The 20,881-nt window shown below is 42.1% G+C and overlaps 1 protein-coding gene across 5 annotated transcripts in view; it reads left to right on the top strand.

Moving 5' to 3' along the window:
• The window catches only part of UGGT1 (UDP-glucose glycoprotein glucosyltransferase 1), a 151,931-nt gene that overhangs the window by 53,650 nt on the left and 77,400 nt on the right, over positions 1–20,881 (top strand). For all 5 annotated transcript variants that reach the window (XM_084891989.1, XM_084891988.1, XM_084891991.1 and 2 more), the window contains 5 exons: positions 784–934; positions 3,551–3,670; positions 4,900–4,985; positions 6,579–6,714; positions 13,712–13,843. In XM_084891989.1, the coding sequence (XP_084748115.1) occupies positions 784–934; positions 3,551–3,670; positions 4,900–4,985; positions 6,579–6,714; positions 13,712–13,843 (625 nt within the window). The remainder of the gene's footprint in view (positions 1–783; positions 935–3,550; positions 3,671–4,899; positions 4,986–6,578; positions 6,715–13,711; positions 13,844–20,881) is intronic.

Genomic DNA, 20,881 nt, shown 5'->3' with positions numbered 1-20,881 from the left:
AACATCGATGAGAGAGAATCATCGATCAGCTGCCTCTTGCACACTCCCTACTGGGGATGTGCCCCCAACCAAGGTACATGCCCTGACCAGAATCGAACCCAGGACCATTCAGTCTGCAGACTGACGCTCTATCCACTGAGCCAAACCAGTTTCGGCTAATTTTCTATAGTATTACAGACTGGGTACTTGCTCTTAGTAAATTTTAAATAATTCAACTATATCAAAGAACTAAAAAGTAAAGACTTTATTCTGTCCTCTTATTTCCTCTCCCCTGGCAAACCTCTGTTGGGTGTACCTTCCTCCAGCTGTGGTCATATGTTGTGTGCCTGTGTAAATTGCTACTGATATTAAAGCACGTTAAACATATGTAATGTAGTATTTCTTTTTTTTGGTGTTTTTTTTTATTTTTTTTATAAACTCTTGGTTTTGAGATAATAGATTCATGTGCAGTTATAAGAAATAACAGAGAGATCACTAGCATTTTTTAAGATGTGCAATGTAAATTCCAGATTTAGGATTATTTTGCCCTGAAATTGAATGTTTATATTAGATAATTTCTAAATGCAGTGTATATGTTGATAAGTGTAAATAAGCATGAACCAGGAAGGAAGTCCTACTTGCTCTTTTCTACATACTTGACAGGAGGAAACAATGGGAAGATCACCCTTTTTTCACTTCCCAACTAGTCCGATAGGGAATTGAGTTTGAACTGATTGATACCTTTCTTTTTATGGCAAGAGTATTTTTAAAAGGCTTTTTCTTTTAACTACCTATTTTTTTCAGTTTGTTTGATGTATTGAGGAATGAAGCTCGGGTCATGGAGGGTCTCCATAGACTGGGAATACAAGGTCTTTCTCTGCACAATGTTTTAAAACTGAATACCCAGCCCTCCGAGGTCGACTATGCCGTGGACATCAGGAGTCCTGCGATTGCGGTAGGTGTTCTGTCAGAGGCCCAGACATTTTTTTTATGACAGGTAAGTTATTCCTGCCAGCTCTTTTGTTGGCATCCAACAAAGATTTACCACGACTGCTTATGTGGGATTGTGTGCATGTAATGCAAGCACTTAAATGCTCCAAAAAGTTGAGTGATGCTTAATATGGTTAAGTCAGTGATTTTTCCACTTTCGTATCACCCTGTGATTCAGCGGAGCACGTCTTAGGACAGAATGTTTAGTTTGTATTTGCTCTGCTACATGTTTGACATTTTGTATGTGAGGGATTCATGTAGATTCATGTCTGCTGGCTGGTGCCTCTGGGCCTTTGTCTTCACTCCTGGGAAAAGGAATGCAGGGAGTCGACTCCTGAGCTGTCAAGGTGAGGTGAGATCAGTGTTGGAGATAGTCTAGCTTACCCTTGGCACTCCAGTCCTTTATTTCTTGATTTTGTACTGCATTTATCTTAGGGAATATATTTTTATTGATTTTTATAGAGAGAGAGAGGGGAGGAAGAAGAAGTGGGGAGAGAGATGGGGGGAGAAAGGGAGGGGAGAGACAGACAGACAGAGAGATTGACCAGTTGCCTCTCATATGTGTCCCAACCAGGGATCAAACCCAAAACCTAGGTATGTGCCCTGACCTGGAAAGAATCCACAACCTTTCATCGTATGGGACATGGGACCGTTTTTAAAAGAGAAATAACATAGGACCTAGATGTTCATTATTTGAATTGTCACTTGGTGCTATTTTGGTAAATACTGCTGTTATTTATTTTTCTATTAAAATATTTTTAATTAAAAAGAGTAAAGATTTAACATAATTAATGACTGTGTGACCCACCGCTATACTTACTGTTAGCATTAATTTTGTTTTAGATCTATCTATTGCTGTTCCCCTCTTGTATGTAATTCCTCTTCTGCAGTTGGTGTGCATCCCTTCTGTCCCTATTTTATCATGTTATTCCATACTGTATGTTTGATAAATGCCATATCATGTCCTTCATCAGTTTCTTTCTTATTCAACAATTTTTTCAAGACTTACATAGGTTGACATGTACCTACAGTTTTAGCATATGAGGTTTTATCTTACTGATTTAAAAAATTTTTACACAAAGTTTAAAATTTAAGACATACAAAAGAGTTTATATTGAAGTTTCATCTCTCAACTCTTCAGTTTTTCTCCTAAGAAACAACAGGTATTAGCAATTATTTGTGTATCCTTTCAGAAATACTCTATTTATTTTTATTTATTTATTTTTTTAAATATATTTTATTGATTTTGTACAGAGAGGAAGGGAGAGAGATAGAGTTAGAAACATCGATGAGAGAGAGTCATCGATCAGCTGCCTCTTGCACACCCCCTACTGGGGATATGCCCACAACCAAGGTACATGCCCTTGACTGGAATCGAACCCGGGACCTTTCAGTCCCCAAGCTGACGCTCTTATCTATTGAGCCAAACCGGTTTTGGCCAGAAGTACTCTGTTTAAAGTGACTGCTCCAGGGGACCCTCTCTCCCTCCCTACTTGGGAGCCCATTCTGTGGGACTCTTCCCTCTCCCCACAGGGGAGTCTGCACTTGTTCTTCAATAAACCTCCACCTTTGCTGTGCCACTTTCTGTCCTTGGACTCATTCTTTGATTCCGGCAGACAAAGATTCAGGATTCCAGCCCCAAAATTCAGTATCAGTGTTAACAATAAAAATAATATTTTAAAAATGAATAAATAGCCGGGACCGGTTTGGCTCAATGGATAGAGCGTCGACTTGGGGACTGAAGGGCCCCGGGTTCGATTCCGGTCAAGGGCATGTACCTTGGTTGCGGGCATATCCCCAGTAGGGGGTGTGCAGGAGGCAGCTGATCGATGACTCTCTCTCATTGATGTTTCTAACTCTCTATCTCTATCCCTTCCTCTCTGTACAAAAATCAATAAAATATATATATATATTTAAAAATGAATAAATAAAGTCACTGCTCCAGACGTGGAATTCTCAGTCTTCTGTGTCCTTGCCTACTTTTAGATCTTGACAAACTTTTAATTTTTTTCAATTTAATGAGTTTGAAATTTTATTGTGCTTTCAGTTGATAATGTCTCAAACGACCAGTGTCGCTGTACATCTTTCCTTGTGTTAATTGCTCATATGACTTTTTTCTATAAATTTCTCATTCATGTTTTTCACTAATTTGTTTCTCATATATTGTTTGCCTTTTATTGATATGTTAGACTTCCATGCACATTCTTTCTAAAAATTGAATTTATTGGGGTAACATTGGTTAATGAAATTATAGTTTTCAGGTATACAATTCTATATTACATCATCTGTATATGTATATTGTGTGTTTACCACCCCAACTCAAGTCCCTTCTATCACCACTTATCCCTTCTTCTTCTTCTTCTATACATATTCTCCACACTGGTCCTTTATTGCTTTTGTAAGCTGCAAGTATCTTCTATTCTTGGCCTATGTTTTAGCTACTCATTTTTCACTTGACCTTTATTTTTGAAAATGGTGTTTTTCTGTGTAATTCTTAAAACAATTTAAAGCCTTACTATTTTTTCTGCAAATTTTATTAATGTGGACTAAAGTGTATGCACCGTGTTGTATTTATTTCTAGTGGATCAACAACCTGGAGGTCGATACCAGATATAATGCATGGCCTTCCAGTCTACAAGAGTTGCTTCGACCCACTTTTCCTGGTGTTATCCGGCAGATCAGAAAAAACTTACATAACATGGCAAGTAAAGTCCTTATTGTCGGTGTGAACTGTTTCTGCCTTGCCCTCTCCTACCTTTGTCACATCTAGAATGGCACGTCTCTCCTTACTGGCTGTTGTTGCCTAGCTCTGCGCTGCCAGTGCACTCTTGGCCCGGCTCCATATTCACACGAAAAGGGCTTTAAAATGTGTTGATCATTTGTATGGCTGTGAGATGCCAGTGTATTAGGAAATGCCTCTCACCCAATAACCTGGAGATTTAGACTGTGTTATTTTATTTTTAAGATAGTGAAGATGCATATGTTGCTACTTATTTTTCTTAAATATCTTAATCCCTGAACTTTAATAGATCAGTTTATTTCCTTAACTAAGTCTTTCTGTCCTATTTGTTATTCCATATTTCAGTGCTTCAGGTAGATAGTGGAAGAGGGTTCTTAATTCGCCCTCTTTTCCTTCCCATGTCCTTCTCTGCCCTTATTGGCTCCTAAAGAGGTAAGAGGCAGGTGAGTGCCGAGGTTGGCTTCCTCAGAACTTTCAAGGATCACTGTCCTCTGTACTTCCCTTATTCTTAAAACCACCTATTTCCTTCCCAGCCAGAATGTCAGTGTTTCTTCTTAATCATACATCTGCCTTATTAAATGAAATAATATTTTTAAGAAAATATATTTTATTGATTTTTCACAGAGAGGAAGAGAGAGGGATAGAGAGTTAGAAACATCGATGAGAGAGAATCATCGATCAGTTGCCTCTTGCACACCCGTACTGGGGATGTGCCTGCAACCAAGGTACATGCCCTCAACCGGAATCGAACCCGGGACCTTTCAGTCCGCAGGCCAACGCTCTATCCACTGAGCCAAACCGGTCCCGGCTGAAATAATATTTTTAAAGCATAATGAAAACTTAATAGTGATAGCTTTTATTGTCTCAAAATTGAATTCTGAATTCAGAGATCCTTAGAAATCCAATCCAAATTTTCTAAGGTGGGAAAGTTAATAAAACTTGAGTTTTTAAGGTGTTAGCAACCTGGACTGTACCCATGTTTAGGAGCATTGACCCTGAGAAAACGCCGTGTCCTGTCAGGGTCATGTTTTTGAGGGAGGGTAATTACTGTTTGTGTGACTCCTGTCTCACGGGGTTCGAGAGTACTTGGTAAAAGAGGCCCTTTAGGTGAAAAGGCTGTGGGCATTTTTATTGGCCCAGGGACCTCTTAGTGAATGTCATTTCCTGCTCTCCTTTCCCTCTGCCCACAGGTTTTCATGGTGGATCCTACCCATGAGACCACAGCAGAGCTGATGAGCATAGCTGAGATGTTCCTCAGTAACCACATCCCACTGAGGTAACGCTGGTGTTGGTTTGATGATCTATCTTAATAAACGGAGATTTTGTTTGCTATTGAACTGTAGGATAATTAATAGTGGGAATCATTTATAGCAACATGAAGCCAGTATCTTTTGCGGTAAAGAATTTGATTCTCAAGGAATAGAAGCTTACCGCCACTGAATTATTCATCAGTGGCTTGTACATCAGGAGTTTGTGGTTTGAGTTTGCTTGCCAGGGAAAGGGTTTTACTGAGTGTGTGTCTGTGTCACAAGCCTCTTCCCTTTCAGTGCAGAGTCTTGCCAGAGCTTTTGTTTGACTGTCGGGGACTGCACGTATAGGACAAGCATTGTTTAGGTGCACACAGACACACTTAATTCATTTGTGTTGCCAAATATACCAACAGGGTAGTTGAATGACTTTGAAGAACAATGTGTTTTGTCTTTTTAAAAATATACTTTTATTGATTTCAGAGAGGAAGGGAGAGGGAGAGAGAATGATGAGAGAATCATTGACCGGCTGCCTCCTGCATGCTCCACACTGGGGATTGAGCCTGCAACCCGGGCATGTGCCCTGACCAGGAATTGAACTAGTGACCTCTTGATTCAAGGTTATTGCTCAACCACTGAGCCACTTCAGCCAGGTGGAAACAGCTTGCTTTTTAAAATATATATTTTATTGATTTTTTACAAAGAGGAAGGGAGAAGGATAGAGAGTTAGAAACATCGATCAGCTGCCTCCTGCACATCTCCTACTGAGAATGTGCCCACAACCAACGTACATGCCCTTGATTGGAATCAAACCTGGGACCTTTCAGTCCGCAGGCCAATAATGCTCTATCCACTGAGCAACACCAGTTAGGGTGAAACAGCTTGCTTCAACAGTTGAAAGTCCCAGCCACCTTTGGGAACCTGCTTTTTTATTCTGTAAGTGATGAATGCCTTTGCCAACCATATTGGAGTAGGATGTGAACTGTGTTTTTCAACAAGGAATCATTTTCCTCTATTAGCTAGCTACAGTATTTGTATGGGGTACATTCCTTTTAACCAGTTGCTTTTTTCCCCCAGTTACAGTTTACATTCAATATTATTTTTTATTAGTTCCAGGTGTAGAGCATGGAGGGTAGACAATCGTATACTTTACAAAGTGTTCGCCTTCATATTTCCAGCATTCACGTGGCACCATACATGGTCACTACAATATTATTGACTATATTCCCTGCGCTGTACTTTATATTCCATGACTATTCGATAACTACCAACTTGTACTTCTTAATCCCTTCACCTTTTTCACCTCAACCCCCTTCCGCTCTGGCAACCATCAGTCTGTTCTTTGTATCTGTGAGTCTGTTTATTCATTTATTTTGTTCTTTAGATTCCACATGTAAATGAAATCACATGGTACTTGTTTCATTTCACTTAGCTTAATACCCTCTAGGCCCATCCATGCTGTCACAAATGATAATTCATTTTTGTGTTTGTGTCTATTGGTGGGCACATGGGTTGCTTCCATATCGTGGCTATTGTAAATAATGCTGCATTGAACAAAGGGGTTCATTCACCAGTTGTCTTACTTCAGGTAAGTCCTCCCACTCCTTCTTTCTTGTCCTCAGACTTGGTTTAATCTTCGTGGTTAATGACTCTGAAGATGTGGATGGGATGCAAGATGCTGGAGTGGCTGTTTTGAGAGCATATAATTATGCTGCCCAAGAAGTAGATCATTATCATGCCTTCCAAACCCTGACACAGGTATGTTTTCATTCAAAATGTTGAAGAATTTTTAAATCTAACTTACTCTAAGAAACAGTGTGTGGTGAGAGAATTCGTAAAGAGAAAAGGTAAGACATCTCTAGCTAGTGTCTTTTGGTAAATGTGATGTTTTCTACTTATTTTTAAAAAAGGTTTGCTTTTCCCCTCTTTAAGACAATCATGATATTTTCGTTAGGACTCAAGTCATGAAATTATTATTCAAGTCATGAAATTCTCAATGTCTGTTTTCTTCATATTAACTGGGAACTTTTAAATGCCCTAATTTTACATATATTTAAAATTATTGCTCAAGTTCAAATATAAAAAATTTCATATTCAATAAATTTAAAAAAGTATTATGTTCAGAAGAAGTATCAATTATTTAAAAAAATATATATATTTTATTGATTTTGTACAGAGAGAAAGGGAGAGAGATAGAGAGTTAGAAACATCGATGAGAGAGTCATCGATCAGCTGCCTCTTGCACACCCCCTACTGGGGATATGCCCACAACCAAGGTACATGCCCTTGACCGGAATCGAACCCGGGACCCTTCAGTCCCCAAGCCGACGCTCTATCCATTGAGCCAAACCAGTCTCGGCAGAAGTACCAATTAATTCTGTTGCAGATTAGTGGTAATCATTCAAAACCATCGGAAGCATTGATTCTCACCACATTTATTTTACCTGGAAACATGGAGTCAGTCTGCTGTCTGTTATGCTGTTATTTAGTTTCAGTCAGTGGTGCTTTTTAATGAGTTAAAATGCATGTTTACTGGCTAACAGTCACCAAAGGCTCTTTACCAGACCTAATATTAGCTGTGAGGGATAGAGAAAGGGGCTAAGAAGTCACCTGTGTCCTCAGAGAACTGGCAGTCTAGTGGAGACACACCCCGCACTGGGGAGCCCCGCTGGCTATGGCAACACTAGGCCTCAGAGCACGCAGAGTGGCCGCCACGTCCTTCGGGCGGGCCGCTGTCCCCGCGGAGTCTAGGAGGAGCAGTCCTGCAGTTGAACCATGGCTACAGATCAGGTTTAAGGTGTCACCTCACTTGAGCATTGTGAGAGCCAAGTGGAGAGGAGCTGTTGAAGCTCCAGCTCCAGAGCTCAGGTGTCAAGATCCGAGAGTTAAACTGCAATTAGAAACACGGTTTTGAACACGTGTGGAGAGGGATGCCAGCTGAGCCGGGCTGTTTCTCTGCCCAGTGCGGGTGGTGGGAGTTAGCAGGGCTGGGAGCACGAGGAAGGCTGAGACGTTGCTGAGGATGGTGTGTGAAGTCTGCTTTTTAAAGATCCTCCCCATAGCTATGTGAAGGAAAGGATAATCTGAGTTTTCATTTATTTTTGTTTATTCTTAATTGCAAAAGTAAAAAAAAAAATTCACTGTAAATGTTTTCCCTAAATAATATTAAAGTGTGAGAGGATCCAAGATGGCTGCTCAGGTAAACACCTAACCGCAGCAGCACACAACAATTTCAATGGAATACAACTAAAATATAAAATGGACATTGCCCAGAGCTACAGGTAGTCGACTGACTGAAAATTCTACAACAAGAAGGAAAGAGAAAACCAGAAGGAAAATCAGAGGAGCTGAAAAATCCTAAGGCGCGGAGAGGACACAGCCGGAGAGGAGGAGAAGGCTGGGTGCCTGCCTGGCGTTCCCTAGCAGGAAGGAAATAAAAGCCCCGGACTGGGCTGAACCCCTGAACCGGCAGTGCTGAGCCCCAGTTCTGGGCCAGACCCTGGGGACCCAGGCTTAGGCAGGGGGAGACGGGGCTGTGAGGCGGAATCCCAGGGGAGCGGCGAAAAGCGGAGCCCCCCGAGTCGCACACATTGCTTGCAGAGGACGGAATGTTGACTATGATGCTGGATTGCCCTGGAGGGAAGGAAACAAGAGTTCCGGCCAGGCTAGGCCCCAGTTCCGACTGCTCTGAACCCCAGTTCTAGGCCAGACCCTGGGGACCCAGGTTTAGGCAGGGGGAGACGGGGCTGTGAGGCGGAATCCCAGGGGAGCGGCGAAAAGCGGAGCCCCCAGAGTCACGCACATTGTGCGCAGAGGATGGAATGTTGACTCTGATGCTGGATTGCCCTGGCTGGAAGGAAACAAAACCTCAGAGTCCCAGGGGAACCGCGAGGGGCAGAGCCTCCGGAGTCGCGCACATTGCACGCAGAGGACAGTCTGTTGACTCTGATGCTAGACCCCCCTAGTGGGAAGGAGAAAAAAAGCTCCAGACTGGGAGGAACGTGATGAGGAGCAGGAGCCCCTGCCAGACACCGGCCAGCCGGGCGCAAGCAAGGAGCCGGGCGACGGGGCCCCCCGGCGGGGGAGTGCCCCTGGGCCTTCGACCGCTGAGCGCGGGCCACGGAGCCGAGGCCAGGGGCTGCTTCCTGGGCAGCGCCGACCCCTACAACAGGCTGAAGCAGTGCAGGGGCCCGCGGAGAACAAAGGGGAACCGCAGGCCAGCCTGCTGAGCTTCCAGGACGAGGAGGAAGAAACCGAAGAAGTTTTCAATGTGAAGAAATCATGTTATAGCAAAAGATAGTAAAATTACTTAAGAAAGAATACAAAGAAGAGCTTGAAAAATCGAATACTAAGTCAGAACTCAACTCAGCAGCCAACATTGCAACATAAATGCGTTTAACAAAAAGCACAGAATGTTGGAACGGCGGCGGCCAGGCCTAGAGTGGCCAGGCATAAGGCAGTGGCAGTCGGGCCCAGAGTAGCAACAGCCAGGCCCCAGAGCAGCAGCAGCCAGAGGCAGAGCAGCAACAGCCAGGCCTGGAGAAGCCGGGCCCAGAGCAGCCGGGTCGGGAGCAGCCAGGCCCAGAACAGCAGCAGCCAAGCCCAAGACATCCAGGCCGGGAGCTGCCAGGCTCGGAGCGGCCGGGCCCAGAGCAGCCGGGCCCAGAGCAGCAGCTGCCAGGCTGGGAGCGGCCAGGCCCAGAGAGGCCGAGCCCAGAACAGCCGGGCCCAGAGCAGGCGGGTCGGGAGCGGCCAGGCCCAGAGCAGTAGCAACCATGCTTGGAGCAGCCAAGTCGGGAGTTTCCAGGCCCGGAGCGGCCGGGCCTGGAGCAGCCAGGCCCAGAACAGCCGGGTCTGGAGCAGCTAGGTCAGGAGCAGCCAGGCCGGGTGCGGCCAGGCCCAGAGTGGCCGGGCCCGGAGCAGCCAGGCCGGGAGTGGCAGGCCCGGAGCAGCAGCAGCCAGGCCCGGAGTGGCCAGGTCCATAGCGGCCGGGTCGGGTGCAGCCAGGCCTGGAGCAGCAGCAGCCAGGCCGGGAGCGGCAGTGGCCAGACCCGGAGCAACTGGTTGTGGAATGGACCAGAGCAAAAGAGGCCAGGCCCGGAACACCCGCTCCTTGCCTGCCCTTGCCCCAAGTCTTCCTCTCAGACATGGCTGGAAACTTTTGGGGGAACTTGCGGGTCTGCTGAATCAAGTGAGGAAGGCTTAGATCTGGATGTGTTGAGTTAGTATAGCGCTGGGGTGTTGATCTGTGAGTGCCTTGTGTGGGGCCTGGATGAGGTTGGTTGATCTATTTGGTTGGTTGATTGAAGTGTATCCTTGGGCATGTGGAGGTATTATTGATTTGAGAAAATGCTAAGTAACTGATTTACTATCTGAAAAATTTAAAGTTTTGAAAGTTTAAGGTCTCTTGCCAAAAAGAGGTTTTAAAGCTAACACCTTAATTTTAATGGAGAAAGGGGAAGACAAGCCCTTCCCACCCAGAACAGGTAATCCAATTCCAACCAGCAGCTATGTTTAAACAATGTGTCCATTTACACTTGAATGACTACACCTTTTGATAGCCTAAGGGCAAGTTTACCTGTAAACAAGTTTGCTTTTCAATTCCCAGGGCAGAAAAAAAACAAGATTTAAAAATTATTAGATTTTAAAATTTATTCTTAGAAGTGTAAAAGTCTATTAATTAAAACAACAACAACAACAACAACAACAAAAAGGAGATTGAAAAACCTGATGAACAATAATAGCTGTTCATTGTAGTAGAGTTGGTGATATGGGAGGGGAGCGGTGGAGGGTGGAAGAGACTGAACATAAACTGTGCACCTATGGATGAGGATAATGGAGGGTGGGGAGGGGGTGGAGGGTGGTGTGGGAACCTGGTGGAGGGGGGAAGAAATGAGGAACCTTTGTAATAATATGAACAAAAAAGATTGATTTAAAAAAATAATAATAATATTAAAGTGTGGATTTAAAATTTAACTGTCTCCACTCCCTAATCTTGCTCCTTAAAGTTAACCACCAATAAAAGATTGCCTTTTATCCTTTTAGACCACATATGTCAAACACAAGGCCCGCGGGCCAAATCCAGCCCACCAGGCCTTGCAATGTGGCCCGCACCGCGCTGTCATCACTGCACTCTGCTGTCAGTTTATGACATTGTCAGTTTATGACTGTTCAGTAAACCATTCGGCCCGCGATTTAGGCTGGATTTTAGATTTTGGCCCCTTCTCTGATTGAGTTCGACACCCCTATTCTAGACGTTTAACAGCACATGTATAGGCATCTGTTTTATGTCTGCTTTATAAAAACAGGGATTTTGCCATATATATTTTGCAACTTATTTCCTCTAACCATCATGGACATGAGTTCTTATTTCAAGGATTATTTACATTCAGATTTTGGAAAATTTAACACAGTTTTACATTTGGGGCTTAATGTAAGTAGGAATAGATTGGGTCATTTTATCAATGTATAGTTTCTGAGAAGCCATCTTGAAAATGCTACCAAATTAAATACAACAATAAATGAAAAAAAACAATACATCATGATAGATGGGGTTTGTTCCAGGGGCATAGGATGGTTTAACACACAAATCGATCAATGCAGTACACCATGTTAACAAAACAAAGGATAAAAATCATATGATTTTATCAATAGATGCAGAAAAAGCATTTGATAAGATACAACTTCAGAAAAAGAAATGGAAAAAAACAACAATTCCTTTTGCAGTAGCCACCAGAAGAAGAAGATATCTAGGAAGATATCTACATACTGAAAACTACCAAGCATAATGAAAAGAGGTGAAAAAGACACAACAAAATGGAAAGATATTCTCTTCGTGGATTGGAAGAATCGACATTGTTAAAATGGCCATTTTACCCAAAGAATATACAGACTTAATGCAATCTCCATCAAAATTCCAATGTCAGTTTTTAATGGAATAAAGGTGGGGAGGGCTGGAATCAGATTTGTATAGAATAACAAAAGACCCCGAAGAACCAAAGCAGCCTCGAGAAAAATAACAAAGTCAGAGGTGTCACACTACCTGACTCCCAATTATACAGCAGACGGCGTGGTACTGGCAGAAAAATACAGACCGATGGAACAGGATTGAGAGCCCAGAAACAAAACCACATGTAAATGGGCATGTAATTCCTGACAAAGGAGCCAAAAACACACAATGTAGAAAAGAAATCCTCTTCAATAAATGGTGCTGGGAGAATTGGAAAGCCACATGCAAATTAATGAAACTATTGATAGATTAAAGTTTGTCTCCATGTATAAAAATTAATCTAGAAAGCATCAAAATCCTAAATATAAGATATGAAACAATAAAGTACATAGAAGAAAACATAGGAACTGAATTTAATGGACCTTGGTCTTAGCGAACATTTTTATGAACTTGACCCCAGAGGCAAGGGAAGTAAAGGCAAAAATAAATGAATGGACTTTGTCAAACTGAAAAGCTTCTGTGCAGCAAAACAAACCAACAACAACACAAAAAGGCAGCCGACCAGATGGGAGATGATATTTGCAAACCCACAAAGGTTTACTATCCAGAATCTGTAAAAATCTCATACAATTCGCCGAAACCAGTTTGGTTCAGTGGTAGAGCATCAGTTTGCAGACTGAAAGGTCCCAGGTTCGATTCCGGGCAAGGGCATGTACAATGGTTGCGGGCACATCCCGGTGGGGGGTGTGCAAGAGGCAGCTGGTCGATGTTTCTCTCTCATTGACGTTTCTAGCTCTCTATCTCTCTCCCTTCCTCTCTGTAAAATATCAATGAATTAAAAACAAACAAACAAACAAACAAACAAAAAACTCATACAATTCAACACCAAGCTAACAATCTAATAAAAAATTGTGCACTTTTCAAAAAGACAAGTGCCCAATGGATATATATAAAAATATGCTCAACTTTAGTAGGTATTATGAAAATGCACATCAAAACTACAATGAGATACCACGTCACACCTGTTAGAATGGCTGTTATCAACAAGACAAACAGTAATAAATGTTGCAGAGGTTGTGTAGAAAAGGGAACCCTCACTCCCTGCTAGTGGGAATGTGGATGGTACATCCACTGTGAAAAGCAGTCTGCAGTTCCTCAAAAAATTAAGAATAGGGTTACCATGTGACCCAGCAATTCCTCTCCTGGGTCTCTACCTGAAAAACTCAAAAACATTTATTTGCAAAGATATATGCACATCTGTGTTCATTGAAGCATTATTCATTGTGGCCAAGACATTGCAGACAACTGAAGTGTCCCTCGATAAAGGATGGGATACAGAAGATGTAATATATATTATGGAATACTACTCCACCATAAGAAAGGATGAGATACTACCATTTGCGACAACATGGATGGATCTTGAAAATATTGTGCTGAGTTAAATAAGTCAGTCAGACGAAGCTAAGAACCCAATGATAATCACTCATGTGAGTTATAAACTGAAACTCAGATACAGAGAATAGTATAATGATGACCAGAGGGAACGGGTGCAATTAAAGGGACCTAGTATTTGGTGACTGAAAGTGATTTGACTTTGGGTGGTGGCACACTTGAAACATGTTAATACATTTAACTTAAAAAAAGAAGGCATATTGAGGTAATATAGAAAAGAGAATTGCTATCCCCTATTGACCCCATTTGACCTTTTAAGAAAAATAGTCATGTTTTCCTCCATATTCATTAATCTTTTTAAATAAACACAATGAAATTAAAAAGTATAGTTGGTTAACCAGTTGCTTTTTCCAGATATATAACAAAGTAAGGACTGGAGAAAAGGTGAAGGTTGAACACGTGGTCAGTGTCCTGGAGAAGAAGTACCCGTATGTAGAAGTGAACAGCATTTTGGGGATTGATTCTGCTTATGATCAGAATCGGAAGGTAAGGATTCTTCAGCATTTCTCATTGGACGGCAACACGATCCTTTTCTCACCTCTCTTTTTTGAGGTTGTCGTTATTAGTGGTGCTGGTTAAAGTATTTAGGTTCTAGCATTTAAAAATTTAGAAACCAGATCACATCTCTGAGTCTGCAAATGTAGTTTATATTTCAGTTTTGTGAAGATTCTGATTTTTTAGCTGGCATATTAAATTGAAAAGCCTTTTCGTTTTCACAGTGCAGTGGTAGTGCTTTTATGATATACTGTATATTCTGGATAAAATCTTTTGGAAGTACGATTGATTGCCAGGATATGAGGTATGACAGTGTGTATCGTTTATAGTTATTCAGGCTAAAGATAGAAATGTCTTGAGAAATGTAATAAACAGAATGGCAAAATGTGGTGATAAAAATATAGAGAAATAATTTGAAATTTTTATTTAAAGCTAGTATGTTCCTTAGTGAGATATTAAGTACAGTAAAGCTCTTACCTATTGCAAGCAGAAATGAGGTGTTGAGTTTATTGAAAACAAATGTGTGGCAATGAATCAAAATACATTTCCAGAACATGTTAATTTAAAACTATAAAAAGATATTTATTTACCAACTGCTTTCTTTTTTGCAAATGAAGACAAGGCCTTTGGTTCTTCTGTTTGGAGATCATTCCTTTAGAAGTCATACTCATGATTAATTGTTTATTTCTCTTTCGTCTGAGTACAGAATCCTCTGAGATTTTTATAATCTTCCTCTCCCCTTTTGTAGTTATCTTACCCACATCTAATTCAGCATTAGCTGTTTTTGGTTTTTCACTTTTTTGAATTTTGCTAGTCATTCAGTTTATTTTTGGGGGGAGACTGACTTTTTCTTTTTGCAGTCATATTTTGTTGGCTGTATAATACTAATTATTTTTTTTCATTCACTAAGGAAAATAGTTGGTTTGGAAACAGACACAAATGATTTTTGGTAAACAAACAGCTTAAATGAGGGGAGCAAATATGTGTGCATTCTAGAGAGTAGCTCAACAGAGTAAGAACTGAGGATGCTCTATAACAAGTCTTTGTTGTATTACCTTATAATGGTTAAGAGATCTTCTATAAATTTTCCTCGTTTTAGAGATCTTCAACAAAATACTATTTAATTAGAACAAAACTTAACAACTAGAGATATTTCTGAAGTACTTTGAAATAAGGAATAACGTTTTACTTTTAGACACATCTGTTGGGGTGCCTGTTGGGGACTGACACGCAGAGCATGAAGTGTGGTGGCTGTGATGTTAGTGTTGGCATGTTGTAGGTGGGAGGCCTACAGTGGGCAGCTCTGCCAGTTTGATGAGAGCTTCCTAGAGAGGTGGTGACACTTGTCTTCCCTGGGATTGAAAGTTTTTAGAGGGATAAGCGAAAACAAAATGAAACACAAACCCACAAGTTTATTATATGTGTACATTGATATTGAGTACAGAACTAAGTAAAATACTGACTTTCTACCAATTCATTTGAAAATGTAAATTCATACCAGGAGCTAGAGGGTCTGTGAGGATGACAGCTTGTTTTTCCTCTTTACTGTTTCTGTTATGTCCTTTAGTATCGTTTACAGCCAATGATAAGAATTTTCCTGCAGCTTTATTGTGGTACTAGGGACTCAGTGCATGAATTCATGCACCTTGAAAGGAGCTGTGGGCCACAAGGGCTGAAATGGGCACAGGGGCGGGTCTCGGCCCATCCTCTGGGCCCGCCCAGGCCCTCCCGCTGTGGGCCCCGGTCCCCTCTCTGCCGGCAGCCCGCTCCCGCTGTTACTGCTCCCATGCACTGACGATGCTGGCTCTGCTCGCACCCACTGATGGCGTGGAGCGATTGGGGCTGGTGCCAGCAGCAGGTGCAAATGGAGCCAGCTGTCAGTGTGAGCAGTGGCTGCTGCCCCGATCACCCTCAGGAGCAGCGGGAAGGTGGAGAAGCCACCGGCAGCCACTGCTCATACCTGCTGACAGCACGGAGCAATTGGGGCCAGTGCTGGGTGCCAACAGCGGGTGCAAGCAGTCCCGGTGCCAGCAGCAGGTGCAAGTGCTGGATGGGACAGTGGTGTGTGGGAGGAAAGATATTTCAGTAACCACAGAGGCTTGCCTCGATGACAGCGACTGGCATCCTGCCTTGGTCTGGCGCCCCCACTCACCTGCTCCACAGTCCTGCCATGGCCGATGCCTGCCATGTTCTATGCTCTTCTTGCTGCCTGCTGCTGATGCCTGCCATGTTCCACATGCGCCCCCTGGTGGTCAGTGCACATCATAGTGACTATTCAGTTGTTCCGCTGTTCGGTCTATTTGCATATTAGGGTTTTATATATATATATATATATATATATATATATATATATATATATATATATATATTTTTTTTTTTTTAATAAATTTTTATTGTTCATATTATTACAAATGTTACTTTCCCCCCCCTTCTCACCCCACTCTCTGTCCTTTCCCCACCCCCCATTGTCCTCATCCATAGGTGCACAATTTATGTTCAGTCTCTTCCTACATCTCCCTCTCCCCTTTTCCCCAAGAATCATCAGTTCACTCCCCTTCCATACCTCTGATTCTATTATATTCAACAGTTAATATTGTTCCTCAGATTTTTTTTTTTTTTAGTTTTCTTGGTTTTTAGATTCACTTGTTGATAGTTACGTATTTGTTGTTCATAATTTTTATTTTTATTTACTTTCTCTTCTGAAAGAACCCCCTTCAGCAATTCATACAATTCTGGTTTGGTGAACTCCTTTAGCTTTTTTTTATTAGTGAAGCTCTTTATCTGACCTTCGAATCTGAGTGATAGCTTTGCTGGATAGATTATCTTTGGCTGTAGGTTCTTACTATTCATCACCTTGAATATTTCTTGCCATTCCCGTCTGGCCTGCATGGTTTCTGTTGAGAAATCAGCTGACAATCGTATAGGTGTTCCTTTATAGGTAACTACCTGCTTAGCTCTTGCTGCTTTTAATATTCTCTCTTTGTCTTTTGCTCTTGGAATCTTAATTATGATTTGTCTTAGTGTGGTCCTCTTTGGATTCCTTTTATTTGGAGTTCTGTGTGCTTCTTGGACTTGTAAGTCCAATTCTTTCACCAGGTGGGGGAAGTTTTCTGTCACTATTTCTTTCAGTATGTTTTTGATATCTTGCTCTCTTTTATCTTCTGGGACCCCCATAATTCTGATGTTGGATCGTTTGAAGTTGTCCCAGAGGTTTCTTATATCATCTTCAATTTTCTGGATTCTCTTGCCTTCTAGCTTCTGCAGAGGAGTGTCTTCTGGCTCTTTATGTTCCAAATCTTTGACTTGATTCTTGCGATCTTCTATTCTGTTTTTAGGACTCTGTAAAATATTTTTTATTTCAGACAATGTATTCTTTATTTCTTGTTGATCCCTTATCACTTCTTGTTGATCCCTTTTCATATCCTCATAGGTCTCATTTATTTTATCGGCCTTTTCTAGGAGACTCTTGAAAAGCCTTATAAGTGTCGTTTTGAACTCTATATCCAGTCGCTTTTTGTCCTCCATTTCTTTCGTTTGTGATCTATTTTGTTTAGGCATTTTCGCAGGCATCTTTCCTGATGGGGCGGGGTTTCAGGGTGGAGTCTACAGCCTTGGCTTCCGTCAGCCCCGCCCTATGCGACTCCTGAGACTCAGGGTCCTTCAGTACTTGTTGCAAGCGCCTCTGAGAGAAAGGTGCCCTCGATTTTCGCCTGCTGCCAAACTGTCTATGCTCTCCCCCAATGAGTCCGGTATTGGGGTTCAGTTCAGTTGGAAGTGGAGTTGGAGGTGGCGTTCAGAGCAGTCTGGAGCCCCTGTCTCCTTCCCGTCAGGGCAATCCCGCAGCACAGCCGGCCGGCCCTTCTCTGCACGCACTGTGCGCGCCTCCGGGACCTCCTCTCGCCGTTCCCTGGGGTTCCGCCTTACAGCCCAGCTCCCTATGGGTGAGCCTGGGTCCCCAGGGTCTGGCCTAGAATTGGGGTTCAGAGCAGTTGGAGCTGGGCCCAGCACAATCGGAGCTTTTCTCTGCTTCCCGCTTGGGAACGCAGCCAGGGACTCGGCCTCCCTCCTCTCCGGCTCCGTCCTCTCCGCGCGCTGCGTGTCTCTGTACCTTAGGCTTTTCCAGCTCCTCCGGGCTTCCTTCTGGTTTTCTCCTTGCTTCTTGTTGTAGGATTTCCAGTCAGTCGACTTTCCTGTAGTTCTGGGTAATGTCCATTTTATATTTTAGTTGTATTTTATTGAAATTGTTGTGTGCGGCTGCGGCTAGTTGCCTACCCGAGCAGCCATCTTGGATTCTCTATTTTTATTGATCAGGGTTTTATATATATTGATAGTTGACTTGTAACATTGTGTAAGTTTGAGGTGTACAGTTGTTGATTTGGTACATGATTACCCAGTAATGTTAACGCCTCTATCATCTCACATAATTACCATTTCTTTTTTGTGGTGAGACTATTTAAGATCTACTCTCTCAGCAATTTTCAGGTATATAATACAGTATTGTTAAGTGTAAACATCTTGCTGTATACTAGGTCCCCAGAACTTATACCTTGAAGATTATATATTTTGAAAAACATCTCTCCATTTACACCCTACCCAGCTCCTGACAACTACCATCTACTGTTTCTATGAGTTCAGTTCTTTCAGATTCCACATACAAGTACTTGTCTTTCTCTTTCTGATTTATTAAGATCCATGTTATTGCAAATGGCAGGACTTTTTAAATTTCTCTTGGCTGAATAATATCATATATATGTGTGTGTGTGTGTGTGTGTGTGTGTGTGTGTGTATACATATGGCTAATATGCAGTGTCCCCTTGGGAGTTTGACCAGGAGACCGGGAGTTCGATTGCTTGCTTTGATGTGCTTTGATCACTAGGGGACGGCGCGGAATGAAAGAAGGCCTCCATGGCAGCCAGAAGGAAGATCCCAGCCAGCAGTTGGAAGGCTCTGATAGGCCCTGATCTCCAGCCAGGTCTAGGGTCCCTACCCATGCACAAATTTTGTACACTGGGCCTCTAGTTTCACACACATATATTGTATATACGTGTGTGTGTGTGTGTGTGTGTGTGTGTGTGTGTATATATATCTCCATTCAACTGCTGACAGACATTTTTCATGTCTTGGGTCTTACAAGTCATGCTGCAGTGACAACGTGGGAATGCAGATATCTCTGAGAGCCTGTCTCCATTCCTTTTAGCTCTCTCTCCACAAGTGAGATTGCTAGATCATGTCATAGTTTATTCTATAATTGCTGATGAACCCCCATACATTTTTCTGTAGTGGCTGCACCAATTTATATTCCCATCAACTACATGAGGGTTCCCTTTTTTTCATATCTTCAGGATAATTTGTTATCTCTTGACTTTTTGATGATGGCCTTTCTAACAGGTATAAGTGATATATTATCTTGGTTTTGATTCACATTTCTGTGATTAGCGACATTTAACACCTTTTCATGTACTTGTCAGTCATCTCTATGACTTTGGCAAAATATCTTTCAGTTCTTCTACCCCTTACTAATTAAATATTTTTTCTTACATATTTTGGATATTAGCCTTTTATCATATATGTAATTTGCGTGTTTTCAATAGACTTTATGTTGTTATTTGCTTCTTTTGCTGTATAGAAGCTTTTAATTTTCTTTTTTTTTTTTTTTTTTTTTTTAAATAAATTTTTATTGTTCATATTATTACAAGTGTTCTTTTTCCGCCCCCTTCCCACCCCACCCTCTGCCCTTTCCCCAACCCCCATTGTCCTCATCCATAGGTGCACAGTTTATGTTCAGTCTCTTCCCACATTCCCCTGTCCCCTTTTCCCCAAGAATCATCAGTTCACTCCCCTTCCATACCTCTGATTCTATTATATTCAACAGTTAATATTGTTCATCAGATTTTTTTTTTTTAATTTCCTTGGTTTTTAGATTCACTTGTTGATAGTTACGTATTTGTTGTTCATATTTTTATCTTTATTTACTTTCTCTTCTGAAAGAACCCCCTTCAGCAATTCATATAATTCTGGTTTGGTGGTGATGAACTCCTTTAGCTTTTTTTTATTAGTGAAGCTCTTTATCTGACCTTCGATTCTGAGTGATAGCTTTGCTGGGTAGAGTATTTTTGGCTGTAGGTTCTTGCTATTCATCACCTTGAATATTTCTTGCCATTCCCGTCTGGCCTGCATGGTTTCTGTTGAGAAATCAGCTGACAATCGTATAGGTGCTCCTTTATAGGTAACCACCTGCTTAGCTCTTGCTGCTTTTAATATTCTCTCTTTGTCCTTTGCTCTTGGAATCTTAATTATGATTTGTCTTGGTGTGGTCCTCTTTGGATTCCTCTTATTTGGAGTTCTGTGTGCTTCCTGGACTTGTAAGTCCAATTCTTTCCCCAGGTGGGGGAAGTTTTCTGTCACTATTTCTTTCAGTATGTTTTCGATATCTTGCTCTCTCTCATCTTCTGGGACCCCCATGATTCTGATGTTGGATCGTTTGAAGTTGTCCCAGAGGTTTCTTACATTATCTTCAATTTTCTGGATTCTCTTGCCTTCTAGCTTCTGTAGAGGAGTGTCTTCTGGCTCTTTATGTTCCAAATCTTTGACTTGATTCTTGCGATCTTCCCTTCTGTTTTTAGGACTCTGTAGAATATTTTTTATTTCAGACAATGTATTCTTTATTTCTTGTTGATCCCTTAGCATTTCTTGTTGATCCCTTTTCATATCCTCATAGGTCTCATTTATTTTATCGGCCTTTTCTAGGAGTCTCTTGAAAAACCCTATAAGTGTGGTTTTGAACTCTATATCCAGTCGCTTTTTGTCCTCCATTTCTTTCCTTTGTGATCTATTTGGTTTAGGCATTTTCGCAGGCAGCTTTCCTGATGGGGCGGCGTTTCAGGGTGGAGCCTACAGCCTCGGCTTCCGTCAGCCCCGCCCTATGCGACTCCTGAGACTCAGGGTCCTTCAGTACTTGTTGCAAGCGCCTCTGAGAGAAAGGTGCCCTCGATTTTCGCCTGCTACCAAACAGTGTAAGCTCTCCCGCAA

Source organism: Pipistrellus hanaki (assembly GCF_964339955.1).
Source record: "Pipistrellus hanaki genome assembly, chromosome: 8".
NCBI classification, from domain to species: domain Eukaryota; kingdom Metazoa; phylum Chordata; class Mammalia; order Chiroptera; family Vespertilionidae; genus Pipistrellus; species Pipistrellus hanaki.
Note: the sequence above shows the minus strand (reverse complement) of the source record. Positions and strands in the feature narration are given on the sequence as shown.